Source organism: Pleurodeles waltl, chromosome 2_2, assembly GCF_031143425.1.
Source record: "Pleurodeles waltl isolate 20211129_DDA chromosome 2_2, aPleWal1.hap1.20221129, whole genome shotgun sequence".
NCBI classification, from domain to species: domain Eukaryota; kingdom Metazoa; phylum Chordata; class Amphibia; order Caudata; family Salamandridae; genus Pleurodeles; species Pleurodeles waltl.
In genome coordinates, this window is record NC_090439.1 from 852,601,683 (window position 1) to 852,620,704 (window position 19,022).

Genomic DNA, 19,022 nt, shown 5'->3' on the forward strand with positions numbered 1-19,022 from the left:
ACAAAAAGACACTGTCAAGAGTTCCAGCATCAGCAATTTAACACTTTTACATTTACTTCCAGAAGTGTTTCTTGATGCAGGAAAGTGATCCACAACCCCAGTCCAAGGTTCCAAAATCTCTGAGTTGTTCGTTGGGACTACTATTCCCCCAGCGCACCTGGCCAAATCCTTGCATGTCCACTGGACACACTCCAGGCTGGGACGTTTTGTGGAAGTTGGTGCAGGGAAGCTCTTTTAACCTGTTGCTTCAGTGAGTCCCTGCCCGAGTCCTTTTTGAAGCTAGGCAAAATCCTTTGGGCTGTGGTTCCAGTGTGCAACAGGTGTAGTCCTTAAGTGTTCAGGCCTCTGGGTTGCAAACTAGGGTTTCAGTAGGGCAGTCCTTCTTTTTGTGGTTTCAGGCAGCAGATCTGAATTCCACTGCAGATCAGACACTTTTATTCAATCATCCTGGGAGACAGTCAGTGGGCATCCTTGTTCAGTGAGCTGCAGAGTGCCACTCCAAAGTGTGGCATCTTCTTATCCCGTAAAGCACTGCACTTTAACATTCCATGATGGATGATTTTCCTCCAGAGAAATAAGATCTGGCTAAACCTACCCCCCTGGTGTAGCTCAGATCCATTAACTCCCCTTCTGGACATCTGCAAATTCCTTTCCTAAGCCCACGTTCTGTCTGTGGGGTACAGGGATGAGAGGGCAGGCTTGGCTGCATTCCTTTATGACTGGTATCCTTTTGAAGCCTCGGTTTGATTCACCTAGCCCCCTGCCTGGCTTGGCTTCACCATCTGCCTATCTCCCCCATCAGATAATCGCTGCTCAGTGCAGGCCACCTATCACCTCATCAAAGCGGTCTGGCTAATCCTGTTAGGGCTGACCAATCAGCAGAGACCACTAGCAGGCTGAAATTCTGCTTACAGTAAGGAAAGTCTCATAACTTATGATAAATTCAACAATTCTAAATTGTTGCATGTATCATTACCATTCGTTTGAGTCCCTTCATGGCACTTATCTTTTTCCTAGCAGTACTTAGGCTTATGAAAAATATTTCCATTATAGCCTATGGAGCCAGCTTCCTACAATAGGGGATAGTGACAGGTGCAGTTATTCCCTCACCTGGGCATATAAAACATATTTTACAATGTCCCTGCTTATAGTTATGTTGCACCCAACTCCTGGGGCATCTAGGGGAGACCTTTAGGGTGACGTATATATAAAAAAACAAGGTGGATTGTTACTTTGGAAGTACCTTTAATTCCAAAGTTGAATTTGCATACATTTTATATTTTAAAGACAGTCTGCAAGGCAGTGCTGCCCTTACAAATGACAGCAGAAAATAGCACTGCACACTCCAGTGCAGGAAATATTCTGGGCCTCTAAACCCCCTTCCCTTTTATATACCAGGGACTTACAGGTAGTTTGAATCCCCCATGCCCTATTATCTTCTAGGGATTTACAGGGTCTGCCAATGTCAATTGAAATTATAACATTATGCCATTTGACCATGTACCTTCGATTCAATGCACTGGCCCTGGCCTGTTAAGCAGAGCTCAGGATACAGTCAGGGTCAGTTATCATCAGTATCAGTCAGAAACATTGGGGTGAGCATGCTAAAAGGGTGACTTTCTCACAATAGGGCAATATGAGAATTCCCCTTTCCCTTAAATATCCAGAAACTACTGCCATGCATTTTGAGATAGTTCTGGGAGCTGACTTTTAGGGGTACTGCTCATGAAAAATCTTCCAGATCCAGTCTGACGCAAGGGGGAAATTCTAAGGTAAGGAATCTAATGCTAGATATAGTCTCTACCAGGTAACTTGTTCATCAAAGTTGTCAACCAACAAAGAGTGAGAAAATATTTTGAAGCTGCTCAACAGATTGGATCTGCAAGTCAGTCTTCACATGTCAGCATCCGAACCTGTTTAGATAGTAACATACCTGGGCTCAGCTGTGGACTCCGCACAAGGAAAATGCTTTTTTCCCCAGTGAAGAGAGTATCTGTGCTGGAAATGAAATACCGCCCCTGCTCCAAGTGGTGCACAATCAAACGGAGAGGCTGGGAACCCTACCTTCATGCATATTTATAATTCTGAATGTTGAGTTGTATGTGCCTCCACTACAGTAATGTCTGGAAGATGTGTGGAGTCAGAAGAGTACACCTAGGAAGATCAAATTCTTCTATGCTAAGACTCTAGTATGGTGGAATGATCCTCGCAATCTCCTTTGGACTTCCATTTCCCTACGGATATCCCAGTTTAGATAATATTGTATTGTAGTCACAGATGCATCATTAACTGGCAGTGTAGCACACCTTGGCAACCTAGCAATGCATGATGTCTGTTGAAAGGAGAGGACCCAATACCATTTTAATCTATTGGACCTCAAGGTAATTCGCCCAGACCTTTTTTCCTTCCTTCTCTTACAACTGACCGAATTCTGATTCAAACAGACAATCAGACAATACAGTTACATTTTACTAACTCAAAATGCAAGGGGAAACCAGATCCAGCATTTTGTTGAAAGAAGCACATCCAATATGGAATTGGATGTTTTGAAGGGCTTTGACCAAAGGGATGCATCTGCCAGGAACACAGAACAACAAAGCAGCTACTCTAGGCATTTTGTACAAAGAAAGCCACATGTAGGTTTTAAACAACAATGTCCTGAGAGACATTCTTGCTGATTGGGTCATACCAAATGCAAAGACTGCCTATGTGGGTATCCACAAAGAAGGACCCTGGAAAATACCTTTTGAGCAACTAGTCTGTAACCTTTCTGTATACTTTTTCCAAATTTCTTTTAATCCCTTCCACTCTGCTGTGACTTGAGAGGGAAAAGGCCAATTTGATCATGATTGCACCAGAAGGGTGATACAGTGGTGGTGCATCGCATAAACACACCCATTTGTTCAAGCACCGGAGCCAAGTACTCCATTCAGTTTTGACATCCTTAAATATAGCAGTGTGGCTTCTGAATACAGTTAATATGGACATTTAAATCTGCCGACATATTATATGGGCATAACAAAGAAGCGAAGAAACCTTCTGTTTTATGCTCTTAAATGGAAACATTTCTATCCATGGTGCCAACAAAAGGGAGTTGATCTCGTATCCTGCCAAAGCGTGTTGGTGCTGCCTTTCCTACTGCAGCTGCCAATGTTTGGGCTACACCTACTACAGCATATAGAACATTTCCATCACAGATTTCTTTTGAATGATCACAATCATTAGGCACAGCTTAGGAGGTTTGAAACAAGCTTTAGCTCTGATTTTGAAATCTTCACTTCAATGGCAGCTCAATGTGGTTATGTCATAATGTATGTCCTCTTTTGTGCCTATACATAAATACTACGTGCAGCATCTGTCATGGAAAACTGCATTGTTAGTTGCAAACACCTCTCTCTAGAGGATTAATGCGATTCAAGGGTAATCAGCACAGAATCGTAAAGTGTTTTAATCTTGATCAAATCACTACAAGGGCTCATCTTTCTTTTTCTTCTAAAAGTACTGTCATATCTTCATTTAAATCAGACTGTCTCCTTGCTAGTCGTATTTAGACATCAGACACGTACTAACATTTGAAGGCATACTTCTAACTTTGTCAACCATAGTCACATAAGAAGCTCCCAACATTTTGTTCTCTAGTGGATTGTTACAAGTGAGCAAAACAGCATTTATCAGATAAACTGGAAGCTCATTTAACAAGAGATAAAGCAGCCACAATTGCCTGGCTAAGTAATGTCTGAATATAAAAATGTTTGCAAGGCTGTGATGTGAAAGTCAGTTCACAATTCTGCAAAGCACTACTGATAATCATCAGATGCCGCAAAATAATAAGTAATTAGTCTGACTACCCTGAGAAACCTATTCATTTAGAGTACAAACTGTTCTGACAGCCTTTTAACAAAAAAAACAACAAAAAAAACAAAAAAAGCATATTCTTTTTACGCCATCTTCAAGTTTCATATATCGGGGATGAGCTTGCTATTCTACTATAATGTTTATGGCTATCCGTGAAGACCCTACTGTGAAGAAAGCAAGGCTACTTACTTCAGTCCATGTTCTTCATCATAGAAATCTGCATTGTAGTTCTAAACAACCTTTCCAACTGGAAATTATCCTACTATAAAAATTTAAAAAGAGATGAGCCTATTGTTTTATCAAGGGGTCATTGCATCAATATATAGAAAGCAGACCTATTGGCTTTCTAAAAAAAAAAAAGTCACTGATAGCTATGATGAAATGTATATTTTAATTATTCACATTATTATTTCACATATTACAATGTTTAATAATAGTGATTGTTAAAAAATATTTTCAGTAAAGCATTTACAAAACATTAAACACATATTTGAGTCTTTTTAAACACTTTTCAGGCCACAATGTGCACCCATCGAAACAACCACATGGGGTCCATGCACCCCAGCTAAAAAGAATACAGCTCTAGCTTGTAGTGCTCTAAAAAAAAATATGGTAAGCTCTCCTGGGGTCATAGAGTCAGTGACTCAGGAAACTTAATGTATTTGTTTTAATTCTGCTGGGGGGGAAGAGGTACTGCTTCCCTCCCTGCAGCCCTCCACAACATTTAAATCAGAATGCTTGGTAGTGCCCCTGCAGGGTCAGCACCAGGATAAAAAAATATATAAATATAAAGCCCTCACAGGTTGTTTATGGGCACTCCTTCCCTGTACTAAAGAATAAATTAATGGCTCCTGACGCTCATTTATTCTTCTTTTAGATTTAACTAGAATCCTCATTTAAAGTACTGTCAAAAGAAATGGTGCTCTGGAGTAGCTGCCAGCATAAAGCATGATGTAATTTTGGAGCTCCTTCTTAAACAAGCAGTGTCCTGATTTGTAGCTTTTGCAGGGTTTTGCCTATCTGTTATTTCGTACATGTTTTTCAGGATCACTGCGGCAGCAAGTTGATAGCTATGCTGCAAAGTTTGTTTATCTTCACCATGGGATCATATTGAAAAGAAATAGGAACACACCCAAAATGTGGTAAACCCAACCTTGCATAGTCATCAATGCTTGTCTTGCATTTAAATATAAGAGCTTTTACCATTTTATGGTAGTATTTATTTGCATGCTACATTTTTCTGGGATCCCACACATGGGCAAGGACAACTCTAATTTTTATGACATCAATGAAGGTTCCTAAGATGCAGAACCAAGACTTTTCTTGCCCGTTATTACATTTTCTACCTGGGAAGGCTTCTACACTGACCTGACGGGGGAGTTCACTTGCTCAATCTCCATTCACACCCCCGCAATGTACAGTGTTGTTGTCAATGATATTGTTTTAGATGTTGCACTGATGTTATCAATGATGTCCTAGAACATGTCATCAATGATGCAATATGAGCGGTAATTAGCAGTGCATGTTTAAGGCGTGAGTTATAGTTACTGTAGGGCATGAGCTATAACTAATTGAAATAACTATAACTGATGAATTACAGTTTAGTTTTTTCCTTTCAAAACAGTATGTTTTAACTGACATTTTCAACTCACTATAATGTCCCTTTAACCTTTGGATTTTTTGTGGATTTCTAAGGTTACTTTAATGTGAACTAAGATATAATTAGAATTCCTACCTTTAAGGTCACTTCAACCTTTGTTTTTTTCAGTGAATTTCTATGGTTTTTATAATATAAAATAACAATCTAAAGGTTGTAATTTTAAGTAAGACAGACCAACTGGCTCTGTCAAAGGGTCAGACACAAAATTTAAAAAGAGATGAGCCTATTGTTTTATCAAGGGGTCATTGCATCAATATATAGAAAGCAGACCTATTGGCTTTCTAAAAAAAAAAAAGTCACTGATAGCTATGATGAAATGTATATTTTAATTATTCACATTATTATTTCACATATTACAATGTTTAATAATAGTGATTGTTAAAAAATATTTTCAGTAAAGCATTTACAAAACATTAAACACATATTTGAGTCTTTTTAAACACTTTTCAGGCCACAATGTGCACCCATCGAAACAACCACATGGGGTCCATGCACCCCAGCTAAAAAGAATACAGCTCTAGCTTGTAGTGCTCTAAAAAAAAATATGGTAAGCTCTCCTGGGGTCATAGAGTCAGTGACTCAGGAAACTTAATGTATTTGTTTTAATTCTGCTGGGGGGGAAGAGGTACTGCTTCCCTCCCTGCAGCCCTCCACAACATTTAAATCAGAATGCTTGGTAGTGCCCCTGCAGGGTCAGCACCAGGATAAAAAAATATATAAATATAAAGCCCTCACAGGTTGTTTATGGGCACTCCTTCCCTGTACTAAAGAATAAATTAATGGCTCCTGACGCTCATTTATTCTTCTTTTAGATTTAACTAGAATCCTCATTTAAAGTACTGTCAAAAGAAATGGTGCTCTGGAGTAGCTGCCAGCATAAAGCATGATGTAATTTTGGAGCTCCTTCTTAAACAAGCAGTGTCCTGATTTGTAGCTTTTGCAGGGTTTTGCCTATCTGTTATTTCGTACATGTTTTTCAGGATCACTGCGGCAGCAAGTTGATAGCTATGCTGCAAAGTTTGTTTATCTTCACCATGGGATCATATTGAAAAGAAATAGGAACACACCCAAAATGTGGTAAACCCAACCTTGCATAGTCATCAATGCTTGTCTTGCATTTAAATATAAGAGCTTTTACCATTTTATGGTAGTATTTATTTGCATGCTACATTTTTCTGGGATCCCACACATGGGCAAGGACAACTCTAATTTTTATGACATCAATGAAGGTTCCTAAGATGCAGAACCAAGACTTTTCTTGCCCGTTATTACATTTTCTACCTGGGAAGGCTTCTACACTGACCTGACGGGGGAGTTCACTTGCTCAATCTCCATTCACACCCCCGCAATGTACAGTGTTGTTGTCAATGATATTGTTTTAGATGTTGCACTGATGTTATCAATGATGTCCTAGAACATGTCATCAATGATGCAATATGAGCGGTAATTAGCAGTGCATGTTTAAGGCGTGAGTTATAGTTACTGTAGGGCATGAGCTATAACTAATTGAAATAACTATAACTGATGAATTACAGTTTAGTTTTTTCCTTTCAAAACAGTATGTTTTAACTGACATTTTCAACTCACTATAATGTCCCTTTAACCTTTGGATTTTTTGTGGATTTCTAAGGTTACTTTAATGTGAACTAAGATATAATTAGAATTCCTACCTTTAAGGTCACTTCAACCTTTGTTTTTTTCAGTGAATTTCTATGGTTTTTATAATATAAAATAACAATCTAAAGGTTGTAATTTTAAGTAAGACAGACCAACTGGCTCTGTCAAAGGGTCAGACACAAAATTTAAAAAGAGATGAGCCTATTGTTTTATCAAGGGGTCATTGCATCAATATATAGAAAGCAGACCTATTGGCTTTCTAAAAAAAAAAAAGTCACTGATAGCTATGATGAAATGTATATTTTAATTATTCACATTATTATTTCACATATTACAATGTTTAATAATAGTGATTGTTAAAAAATATTTTCAGTAAAGCATTTACAAAACATTAAACACATATTTGAGTCTTTTTAAACACTTTTCAGGCCACAATGTGCACCCATCGAAACAACCACATGGGGTCCATGCACCCCAGCTAAAAAGCATACAGCTCTAGCTTGTAGTGCTCTAAAAAAAAAATATGGTAAGCTCTCCTGGGGTCATAGAGTCAGTGACTCAGGAAACTTAATGTATTTGTTTTAATTCTGCTGGGGGGGAAGAGGTACTGCTTCCCTCCCTGCAGCCCTCCACAACATTTAAATCAGAATGCTTGGTAGTGCCCCTGCAGGGGCAGCACCAGGATAAAAAAAAATATAAATATAAAGCCCTCACAGGTTGTTTATGGGCACTCCTTCCCTGTACTAAAGAATAAATTAATGGCTCCTGACGCTCATTTATTCTTCTTAAGAGTTTTACATTTTTACTTTGGTATACCCTAGTGCCCACCCAAGACACCCACCACATAACAATGGACAGGGGCTGCGAGGGCAGCTCCAAGGCCCTTGCATCCCCTGCCACTTCCAGCACGTGCCCTTGTGCCCAATGATGTCACCCACAACAACGGTTTCCCAGCCAGCAGCATAATGCCCGGGTGGGAGCAACTTATTTCTGTGCTCCAGCTGGGAGGGAACATAGTTGTGTTCTATTCCCGGAAGGGCGGGGGCAGGGAATAAAATTTACATTTCCTGCCCACACTCTCCCAGGCAGGGAAAATTGCAGTGTCTTGCGGTACGGGGTTCCCTGGGACACTGCTTTGATAGTCCCTCGGGCCGGTCTAAGCCTCAATTAAATAGACAAAAAAAAAAAAGGAAGCTGGTGCCCAGGGGCTTTGAGGCACTCATGGGGTGGGCTGTATGTCTCTTCATCCCCCTCGTCCCTGGCCCATCCTTTTCTGAAAAGGCAGTTTCTTTTCTTTTTTTCTTTTTACCAGTCCTGTGTATCCTCCATGGATTTGCATTACCGGAAAAAAACAAATTTATCCCCAGACCCCCTAAACTTTTTCTAGGACAGAGGACTGAGTCACAGAGTCCTAAAATGGCTGCTGCCACTTCTTTGCTGATGTGGTAGCAGCGAATCAAATCTTATTTTTTTAGTTGTCATCAACATGTATCCTCTGCAGCATCAAATATATATACATTTTGAACCTTAATTCTCAAAAACTACTTAACAGATTGACATCAAATCGCAAAAAAGTGCACTTTCTGGACCAATAGGTTCCTTACTGCTACATTTGATGTTGTTACTGATCAATTTCCTATGGAAAAGTGGTCCTAACAATATCTACCCATTGGCAGCTGCCACTGATATATATGTTCCATGGCATGTGTAGCTGCCGATACACATGCTGTGCATTATCCTGCCATCTAGTGTTGGGCTCGGAGTGTTACAAGTTGTTTTTCTTCAAAGAAGTCTTTTTGAGTCACGAGATCGAGTGACTCCTCCCTTTCAGCTCCATTGCGCATGGGCGTCGACTCCATCTTAGATTGTTTTCTTTCCGCCATCGGGTTCGGACGTGTTCCTCTTCGCTCCGTATTTCGAATTGGGAAAGTTAGCTAATTATCGAAAATTTGACGGTATTTGCTAGCGCTCGGTACCGGTTTAGTGTTAGTACATCGACACCGATTGTAGAAGCGCTCCAGTGGCTCTTCGGGGCTTCCACTCTTCAGCGGGGCCTGATCGGCCCGACCGCGTCCATCGTCGAAACTCATGGACCGGACCCCCTTCCGCTTCTGCCCGAATTGCCACGCCAAGTATCCTCATACAGACCAACACTTGGTCTGTAATCTGTGTCTATCACCGGAACACAGGGAGGATACTTGCGAGGCCTGTCGGGCATTTCGATCGAAAAAGACCCTACGCGATCGAAGAGCCAGAATACTTCAGGTGGCGTCGACACCGGCCGAACAGATCGACGTCGAGGAGGAGGAGAGAATGTCCATACAAGAATCGGACTCGGACAACTCCGAAAGTGAGCTACCGACGGCACAGCAAAAAACTGTGAGTAAAACTGCCCCGGCCAAGACTCACTCCAAAATCATAAAGGCCCAAGGGGATGCCACCCCCAACAGGCCATGGCTTAACCCGAAAACACAGTGACCAACCATCGGCACCGAAAAAGGCCTCCCAACAGCTGAAGACATCCGACTCCGGTCGAGATACTGGCTCCGAACCATCTCGGCACCGAGAGTTCGACACACCCAAAGTGAAAAAGGTTTCCTCGGAGCCGAAAAAGACTGTTTCGAAACCTTTGGTGTCGAAAAAGGCAGCCTCTGAGCCGAAAATAGGCTCCTACACAGAAGAGCACGGACTTTCCAGCCAAATGCAAGAGCACAGATTTGAGCAGGAATTAAGTATGGGAGAGCCAGACCATACTCAAAGGAGGCTGCACATCCAGAAAGAGACTGGTAAAATTCAAGCTCTTCCTCCAATAAAAATAAAAAGAAAGCTAGCATTTCTGGAGTCGGAAATGCAGCCAAAGGCAAAGGTGGCAAGAGACAAAACACCACCACCAAGGTTTTCGCCACAGCCTTCTCCACTGCACTCACCACATCTGTCCCCGGTAACAACACCCCCAATGCAGTCACCAACACACACGGGGATGACACAGGATGACCCGGATGCATGGGACTTATATGATGCACCGGTCTCCGACAACAGTCCCGATTGTTACCCGGCAAGGCCGTCACCTCCAGAGGACAGCACTGCATATATGCAGGTGTTATCAAGGGCAGCTACTTTCCACAATGTAGCAATGCATGCGGAGCCAATAGAAGATTACTTCTTATTTAACACCTTGGCATCCACCCACAGCTCTTATCAAAGTTTGACAATGCTCCCAGGCATGCTCAAGCACGCCAAACAGGTGTTCCAGGACCCAGTGAAAGGCAGAGCTATCACGCCTAGGTTGGAGAAAAAATATAAACTTCCCCCATGGACCCTGTGTTTATAACACAGCAACTAACACCAGATTCGGAGGTCGTGGGAGCGGCCAGAAAGAGGGCAAACTCCCAATCATCCGGAGAGGCACCACCGCCTGACCAGGAAAGTCGGAAGTTCAATGCTGCGGGCAAACGAGTGGCGGCACAGGCAGCCAATCAATGACGGATTGCCAATTCACAGGCTCTACTGGCTCGCTACGACAGGGCACACTGGGACGAGATGCAACATATAATACAGCACTTGCCCAAGGAACACCAGAAACGTGCCCAACAGGTTGTTGAGGAAGGACAGGCAATTTCCAACAACCAGATAAGGTCTGCACTGGACTCGGCAGACACAGCAGCACGGACAGTGAACACTGCGGTAACCATTCGCAGGCATGCATGGTTACGGAGCTCAGGGTTTAAACCGGAAATCCAGCAAGCTGTGTTAAATATGCCATTTAACCAGGAACAATTGTTTGGGCCAGAGGTGGACACGGCAATCGAGAAACTAAAGAAGGACACCGACACGGCCAAAGCCATGGGCGCGCTCTACTCCCCAAAAAGCAGAAGCACTTTTAGAAGACCACAGTTTAGAGGGGGGTTTCGTACCCAAACCCCAGAGCCTTCCACCTCACAAGCCAGACCCACCTATCAGGGGCAGTACCAAAGAGGAGGGTTTTGAGGATCATACAGGGGTGGACAATTCCCAAAAGCAAGGGGGAAATTCCAAAGCCCTAAAACACCTCAAGCCAAACAGTGACTTCAATGTCACAAACCCCCAACACTCAACACCAGTGGGGGGGAGACTTACTGCATACTACCAAAACTTGACAAACATAACTATGGACGCATGGGTCCTAGCCATTATCCAACATGGTTATTGCATAGAATTCATAAATTTCCCACCAGATGTGCCCCCAAGAGCACACAATATAACCCAAACAACACTTAGACCTGTTACAGCTAGAAGTCCAAGCATTGTTACAAAAACAAGCAATAGAACTAGTACCCAACCACCAAAAAGGAACAGGTGTCTACTCCCTGCATTTCCTAATTCCAAAGAAAGACAAAACGTTGAGACCCATATTAGACCTCAGAACGCTGAATCTCTACATCAAATGAGATCACTTCCACATGGTAACACTTCAAGACGTGATTCCCTTGCTCAAAAAACAGGACTACATGTTAACGTTAGATCTCAAGGATGCATATTTCCACATACCCATACATCCTTCTCACAGGAAATACTTAAGGTTTGTAATCCCGGGCGTGCATTACCAATTCAAGGTGTTACCATTCGGGATAACAACAGCCCCAAGGGTATTCACAAAATGCCTTGCAGTAGTAGCCACTCATATAAGGAGACAGCACATGCACGTATTCCCATACTTAGACGATTGGTTAATAAAAACCAGCACTCAACAACAGTGTCTTCTTCACACACAATACGTTATAGAAACTCTACACAAACTAGGGTTCTCTATAAATTACCAAAAATCACATCTACAACCATCCCAAATACAACAATACTTGGTAGCAACACTCGACACAAAAGGCGATTGCCACTCCAAGTCCACAAAGGGTACAAGCGTTCCAGAATATAATATTAAACATGCAGCCAAACCAACACTACCAGGTGAAGTTTGTAATGAAACTTCTAGGCATGATGTCTTCATGCATAGCCATTGTCCCAAACGCAAGACTACACATGCGGCCCTTACAACAGTGCCTAGCAAAACAATGGACACAAGCACAGGGTCAACTCCAAGATCTAGTGTTGATAGACCGCCAGACACACTTCTCGCTTCAATGGTGGAACCCTATAAATTTAAACCAAGGACGGCCATTCCAAGACCCAGTGCCTCAATACGTGATCACAACAGATGCTTCCATGATGGGGTGGGGAGCACACCTCAACCAGCACAGTATACAGGGACAATGGAACATTCAACAAAAACAACTGCACATAAATCATTTAGAACTGTTGGCAGTGTTTCTATCATTGAAAGCATTTCAACCACTGATAGCCCACAAACAAATTCTTGTCAAAACAGACAACATGACGACAATGTATTACCTCAACAACTGTGTCTCTTAGCACAGAAAATTTGGCATTGGGCAATTCAGAATCACATTCGCCTAATAGCACAATACATCCCAGGGATTCAAAACCAGTTAGCCGACAATCTCAGTCGAGATCACCAACAAACACACGAATGGGAAATTCATCCCCAGATCCTACAAGATTACTTTCTACGCTGGGGAACACCAAAAATAGATCTATTCGCAACAAAAGAAAACACAAAATGCCAAAACTTCACGTCCAGGTACCCACACCCTCTGTCCAAGGGCAATGCGTTATGGATGAGTTGGTCAGAGATATTTGCTTACGCTTTTCCCCCTCTCCCACTCATTCCTTATCTGGTAAACAAACTGAGTCAAAACAAACTCAAACTAATACTCATAGCACCAACCTGGGCTCGCCAACCGTGGTACACAACACTGCTGGACCTATCAGTGGTACCTCATGTCAAATTACCAAACAGACCAGATCTGTTAATTCAATACAAACAACAGATCAGACACCCGAATCCAGCATCGCTCAATCTAGCAATCTGGCTCCTGAAGTCTTAGAATTTGGGCACGTAGACCTTACACAAGAATGTATGGTGGTCATTAAACAAGCTAGGAAACCTATTGCAAGACATTGGTATGCAAATAAATGGAAAAGATTTGTTTACTACTGCCACAATAATCAAATTCAACCACTACATGCTTCCGCAAAAAACATTGTAAGTTACTTATTACACTTAGAAAAATCTAAACTAGCATTCTCTTCTATTAAAATACATCTCACAGCAATATCTGCCTATCTGCAGATTAGACATTCAACATCGCTTTTTAGAATCCCAGTCATCAAAGCATTTATGGAAGGATTAAAAAGAATCATACCCCCGAGAACACCACCAGTCCCTTCGTGGAACCTCAATATTGTATTAACACGATTCATCGGACCACCATTTGAACCCATGCACTCTTGTGAAATGCAATACTTAACTTGGAAGGTAGCCTTCCTGATAGCTATCACATCTCTTAGAAGAGTAAGTGAAATACAAGCATTTACTATACAAGAACCCTTTATACAAATACATAAACATAAAGTGGTTCTCCGTACAAATCCCAAATTCTTACCAAAAGTTATATCACCATTCCACCTAAACCAAACAGTGGAACTCCCAGTCTTTTTTCCACAACCAGACTCAGTAGCCGAAAGAGCATTACATACGTTAGACATCAAAAGAGCACTAATGTATTACATTGACAGAACAAAACAGTTTCGCAAAACAAAACAATTATTTGTAGCGTTCCAAAAGCCTCATGCAGGGAATCCTATATCCAAGCAAGGCATTGCCAGATGGATAGTGAAATGTATTCAAACATGCTATATTAAAGCAAAAAAGGGATCTACCTATTACACCAAAGGCGCATTCCACTGGGAAAAAAGGCACCACAATGGTTTTTTTAGGGAATATACCTATGACAGAAATTTGTAAGGCAGACACATGGTCTACGCCTCATACATTCACAAAACATTACTGTGTAGATGTGTTAACAAGCCACAGTAGGGCAGGCTGTTTTACGAACATTATTTCAGACAACTTCAACTCCTACAGGCTAAGCCACTGCTTTTGGGGAGATTACTGCTTACTAGTCTATGCACAGCATGTGTATCTGCAGCTACACATGCCATCGAACGGAAAATGTCACTTACCCAGTGTACATCTGTTCGTGGCATGAGACGCTGCAGATTCACATGCGCCCTCCCATCTCCCCGGGAGCCTGTAGCCGTTATAAGTTGAATGAAAATTGTAAATTTGTAAATAAATATTATTTTTATACACATTATGTACATACATACTTACTCCATTGCATGGACACATTTACTATATTCACAACTCCTACCTCACCCTCTGCGGGGAAAACAATCTAAGATGGAGTCGATGCCCATGCGCAATGGAGCCGAAAGGGAGGAGTCCCTCGGTCTTGTGACTCGAAAAGACTTCTTCGAAGAAAAACAACTTGTAACATTCCGAGCCCAACAGTAGATGGCAGGATAATGCACAGCATGTGAATCTGCAGCGTCTCATGCCACGAACAGATGTACACTGGGTAAGTGACATTTTCCATATATATATATCTCCTATTGCTGACGGTCACCAGTAGGTAGTTATAGTTGGGACCTAGTTTTCATAGGAAAAGTGTTTTTCGTTTGCTTTGGCGCCGTTTGACAAATCTTCCAACAATTTTCCCAAACAAAAAAAAAGTGCCCTACTTTGTCTAGTTCTGCCTGGAAAGTTTTGGGGTAATCTGTTAGATGGGTGTTGAGAAAATAAATGGAGTCAAAAAATTTGTGTTTATCATGTTATTTCCCAAAGAGGTTTTAAACAAGACTACAGCACGAACTGCTGAAAGGAATTACACCAGATTTGGCAGAAATCTAAATCGTGGTCCAGAAGGATCTCTTTTTGTGATTTTGGTGTAAAGTCATTCAGTAGTTTTGGAGATATTAAAGGAAAAAGAAATATAGACATCTAGGGATGCAGATCTGCAGGGATGTGTTGGTTACCTGTGGATCCGAAGGCCCATGGGGGGTGGAACCTGTCCACTCACACACACACTATACCCTTGCTCAGCCAAAGGTCATGCACAGGTTTGGTGCATGTGGGGCGGGGAGGAAACCCTTACTGTACACGGCCAAAGGCTGTGCGCGATGGTTGGATTAAGGTACAGTATTTATCTATTACTTTACACACAAAAAACTGAAATTCACTGGAAAAAACAAAGCCTACAGGGCGGTTCACGTTTTACCCACACAAAACCATAGAAATTCAGCAGTTATATTGTTACTTATCTGAAGAAAGTATAACTCGTGTGGTTAAGTAACTTTGGGAAACAAGGTATAGTTTAAGGAAACCATAACTATAACTGCTGAATTTCTGTAGGTTTCGATATTAACTTTCTCTGCAGTTTAAAGACCTGATCGGCCTAACAACTTAAGTGACTTGACCTTGGATCTAGTGGCATATTGTTGGGGTTTCAGGGTATGAAGAATTAAATTGCACCATACTGTTTACAGGCAAGCCGTTAGAAAAACCTATACTCAGCTTAATATCCTCAGCAGTTTCAGTGGAGAAAGTAGAGGGAGAACAGTCTAGAGCGGTGACAGAAGAAAAGGATTCCTCTTTATAGGCAATATGGTCTAGGCTTGATCAGAGACAGAATAATGCCATTATGCAAAAAGTCTTACTTCAGAAGTATGACTTCTTCCAAGTAGGCAACAAAACCTTTTAATATTGGTTTCTCTTCCCTTGTAGCTCAAGAAAATCTAAATGCCCTACTCCATGTCATGTGAATACATGGATGCTGATAGAGACAAAGTAACTTCAGCTCGTTCTTTCTTAGTTATTTATGTTGCTTTATTATGTTTTTAATCCTTTACTTTTCCTCAGAGGCTTTGCTACCTCCTTGTGAGCGCTTCAACGTACAGCTTCATGATGATGTGGGAATACAGTCACTACGTGCTTTTTGTGCAGGCTGTTGCACTCTTCTTACTTGATGGCCTATCATTAGCACGGAATGACAAGGTAACGTCTGAGAATCTATAACTATAGTGCACCTAATTTCATTTGTTAGATATGTGTATATTTGATAAGGACTTCACAAAAGTTTCCTGAACATAAGGTTGTATCTTTTAATGGAATCTTAAGTTATTACTTTTCTAGCATTGCAGTGCACAAGCATTTCTAGCATTGGTCAGACTGCTAGAGGCAGATCAGAAATCCTTTCATCAAGGTGTGTTTAATACATTAACCTCTTCTAGTACCTTGAATCCAAATGGACAACAGTGTAGGTATGTCAGAGTCACGTTTTGAGAAACCTCGTGGTTTGCAGATTGTTTTGGACTTAGTGGACCTGAGTTTAAAAAGCAATCTTAAATAGCATGTCATTATTCCCATGCTTGTCCATAAATTATTCAGATATTCACTTCAGAACAGTGGTTAAATTAAACATATCAGTCAGTGTGAAAATTGTTCAAGGACAAGCCATTTACACCTGCTGTTCGAACCCTTTTGTTCCTTGTGTTCGTTGCATACAGTAAGCACATTTTATGTTTAGTAAAAATGTATAACTGGAAAATAGTTTTATATGATAATTTATTGTAAGATATCTTATTTTCCCATCAAGGTTTCACTGTATAGCTTAAGTCTTGCAAAACAAGCGTAGAGTCAGGCAATTTAACATTACACTTAACTGTACCCCTTACATCTGGTTTGTCAGTGTGTAACTGGGGTGCTGGTGTGGTATTTCTTTCCCGCCAAATCTTGGCGCAGTTTTTGACTTTCTACATCTGATAGGCAAGTTTCCTAAATGAAGGCTATGCCAGGTCATAGAATATGTAGGTACGTCAAAATATTCTTTCTCCTAATAAAATGGTTAAACATATTACTGTCAGTGATACTATTGCTGGGTCATTCATAGGAATTTGTGTCTGGGTGGGGTTTTTTGTTTGGTATACGTTGTATATAGAGGTATCTTGTGGGAGGAGTAGGCGTAAGCCCCCATTATGAATCCCAATCTCCTGTTTTTTTTATCTGATTGTGTCAGTTGCAGAAGGATGTTCAGGCCTGGAGGTTGTGTAAATCCTGTGTGCAATGTCTGTTAGTCTGTAATATTGCTAAGAGGGATCTGTATGGAGACCTTGTAGATGAGGACGTCCACTATTGAGAGGGATAGCTAAAAAAAAACAGTCTGAGAGGTCTACTCCATGCGGGTGAGAGTCTAACCTGTAAATCTGTAAAGCCTGTCACTCAGAGACTTTTCCTTGCTGCCTGGATGGTCTGACATGCCAGATTAGTACAAGATGATGCCATAATTTGTGTGAACAGGGGCATCACAGGAATGACGGAGGAAAGCAGTGACAGGAAGCATGAGGTTGAAAGCAAAGCAAGTGAGGGGGGCATAGTGCAATTTTCCTATTTTCTGGTATAGGGAGGTCTTCGACATCTCACCTCTCCACCTTTGACTGTTTTTAAGGGAGTCAGGGGCCCAGGTTCTCTGTGCATTTCTGAACATCTACTTTGATATCTCTAATTCCTCATGTAACCTTGCCTGGGGCAATATGCAATATTAAGACATTTTGTGGAATTCTCTAGAACCTTGAAGTCTTAAAGCCTTCACTTCAATGCAGGCACTGTAAAGTAAAAAGAGAAAAAGGAGAGTTAGTGGGATGAGAGGAGGAGTTGGTATGGTTTTAGCAAGGCCGGGTATTTTATCTCTATTATAGCTACACTGGATGTCCTTATGAAGACTTCAGGGTCCCTTGTGATTTTTCTCTAGGTAGTGTGTCTACAATTTGGTCCATCTGAACATTGTCTTGTTACTACCTACAGTCTCTTACTTTCCCCTCACCTTGTGTCATCCTATATCCTCTATTTGAAGAGGGGGCCATTCAACACCCTCTGCTTTCTGGGGCTTACCGGCATTTGTCTCCTCTGGCAAATCCAGTGGCCCCTCCATTTGTCCAGGATTGAAGTATAAAGTTGTTTCGTTGTGAGTGATTATCAGGCTGGCGGATCCACTAGGCAATATTGGATCCCCTGCTTCCAAAGCCATGACCATAGTGCTAGAAAAACCTTTAATGTTTTATCGATTTCATGCATAAAGTCCAGTGCAATTAAAAAAAACGTAGGTCTACCACGTAAAAGGGTACATGTTTTTTCCCTCCGGTTATTATTTGTCTGGTCTGTTGATGCCTAATGGAAACAGGCAAGCAATTGGCATGGCCCGTTCTAAGACTCACGCTTATGCGATCAGGCAGTCTTTTTGAAATATCCTCTTTGGTAGCAGATAAAAGGAATTATGAAATTGTTCCTTGTGGGCCACTGGATTTATGGTTTTTCAGTGATTTTGCAGAGACAGTTAAGTGTAGTCCCTGTTGAGCCACAGAGGCTGATTGATACCTTGCTTACTTCTGGATGAATTGGATCCGGCGCACTAGCCAACACTAGAAAGAAGTATTCAAATAATTAGGTGAATTTGCCCTACTTAGAATGGGTTATTTGGCTTGGAGTGTGCGCTCAATCATTTTGCAGACTGTATTTGCTAGACACAAGTGATTTGTAGTTACAATAGATTGCCTTGACCTTTGCTTTGCTCAATTCTTTTTAGAAATGGTTTAAACAATCTTAGCTTAGTTTTACCTAGATAAATATGTTCAAAGATGGACTACATTTTTTTTCTTGCCTTGTATGATATCTCAGATTCTGAGCCATTGTATTGTGTTACTCAATCTTACTCATCATTTTATGAAGTTTTTTTTTTAACTCTGATGATAAAGATACTGGTTATTTGTGTAGAATTCTCATTACAAGTAGAGAATGGTATGCCTGTGGTGGGTTGGAGAATCGTGAAATTGCAGAATGTTTGCCAACATATTCTCTACACTACACACAGTAATATGACCTAAGATGATTTGGTAAACAATTTGACATTGTATATACGGTGGGCACATTTAGTCCTAATTC

The 19,022-nt window shown here is 41.3% G+C and overlaps 1 protein-coding gene across 3 annotated transcripts in view; it reads left to right on the forward strand.

Annotated features, from left to right (window-relative positions):
* Nucleotides 1-19,022, forward strand: part of DPY19L4 (dpy-19 like 4) — a 516,401-nt gene that overhangs the window by 151,948 nt on the left and 345,431 nt on the right. For all 3 annotated transcript variants that reach the window (XM_069220490.1, XM_069220492.1, XM_069220491.1), the window contains exon 8: nucleotides 15,948-16,082. In XM_069220490.1, the coding sequence (XP_069076591.1) occupies nucleotides 15,948-16,082 (135 nt within the window). The remainder of the gene's footprint in view (nucleotides 1-15,947; nucleotides 16,083-19,022) is intronic.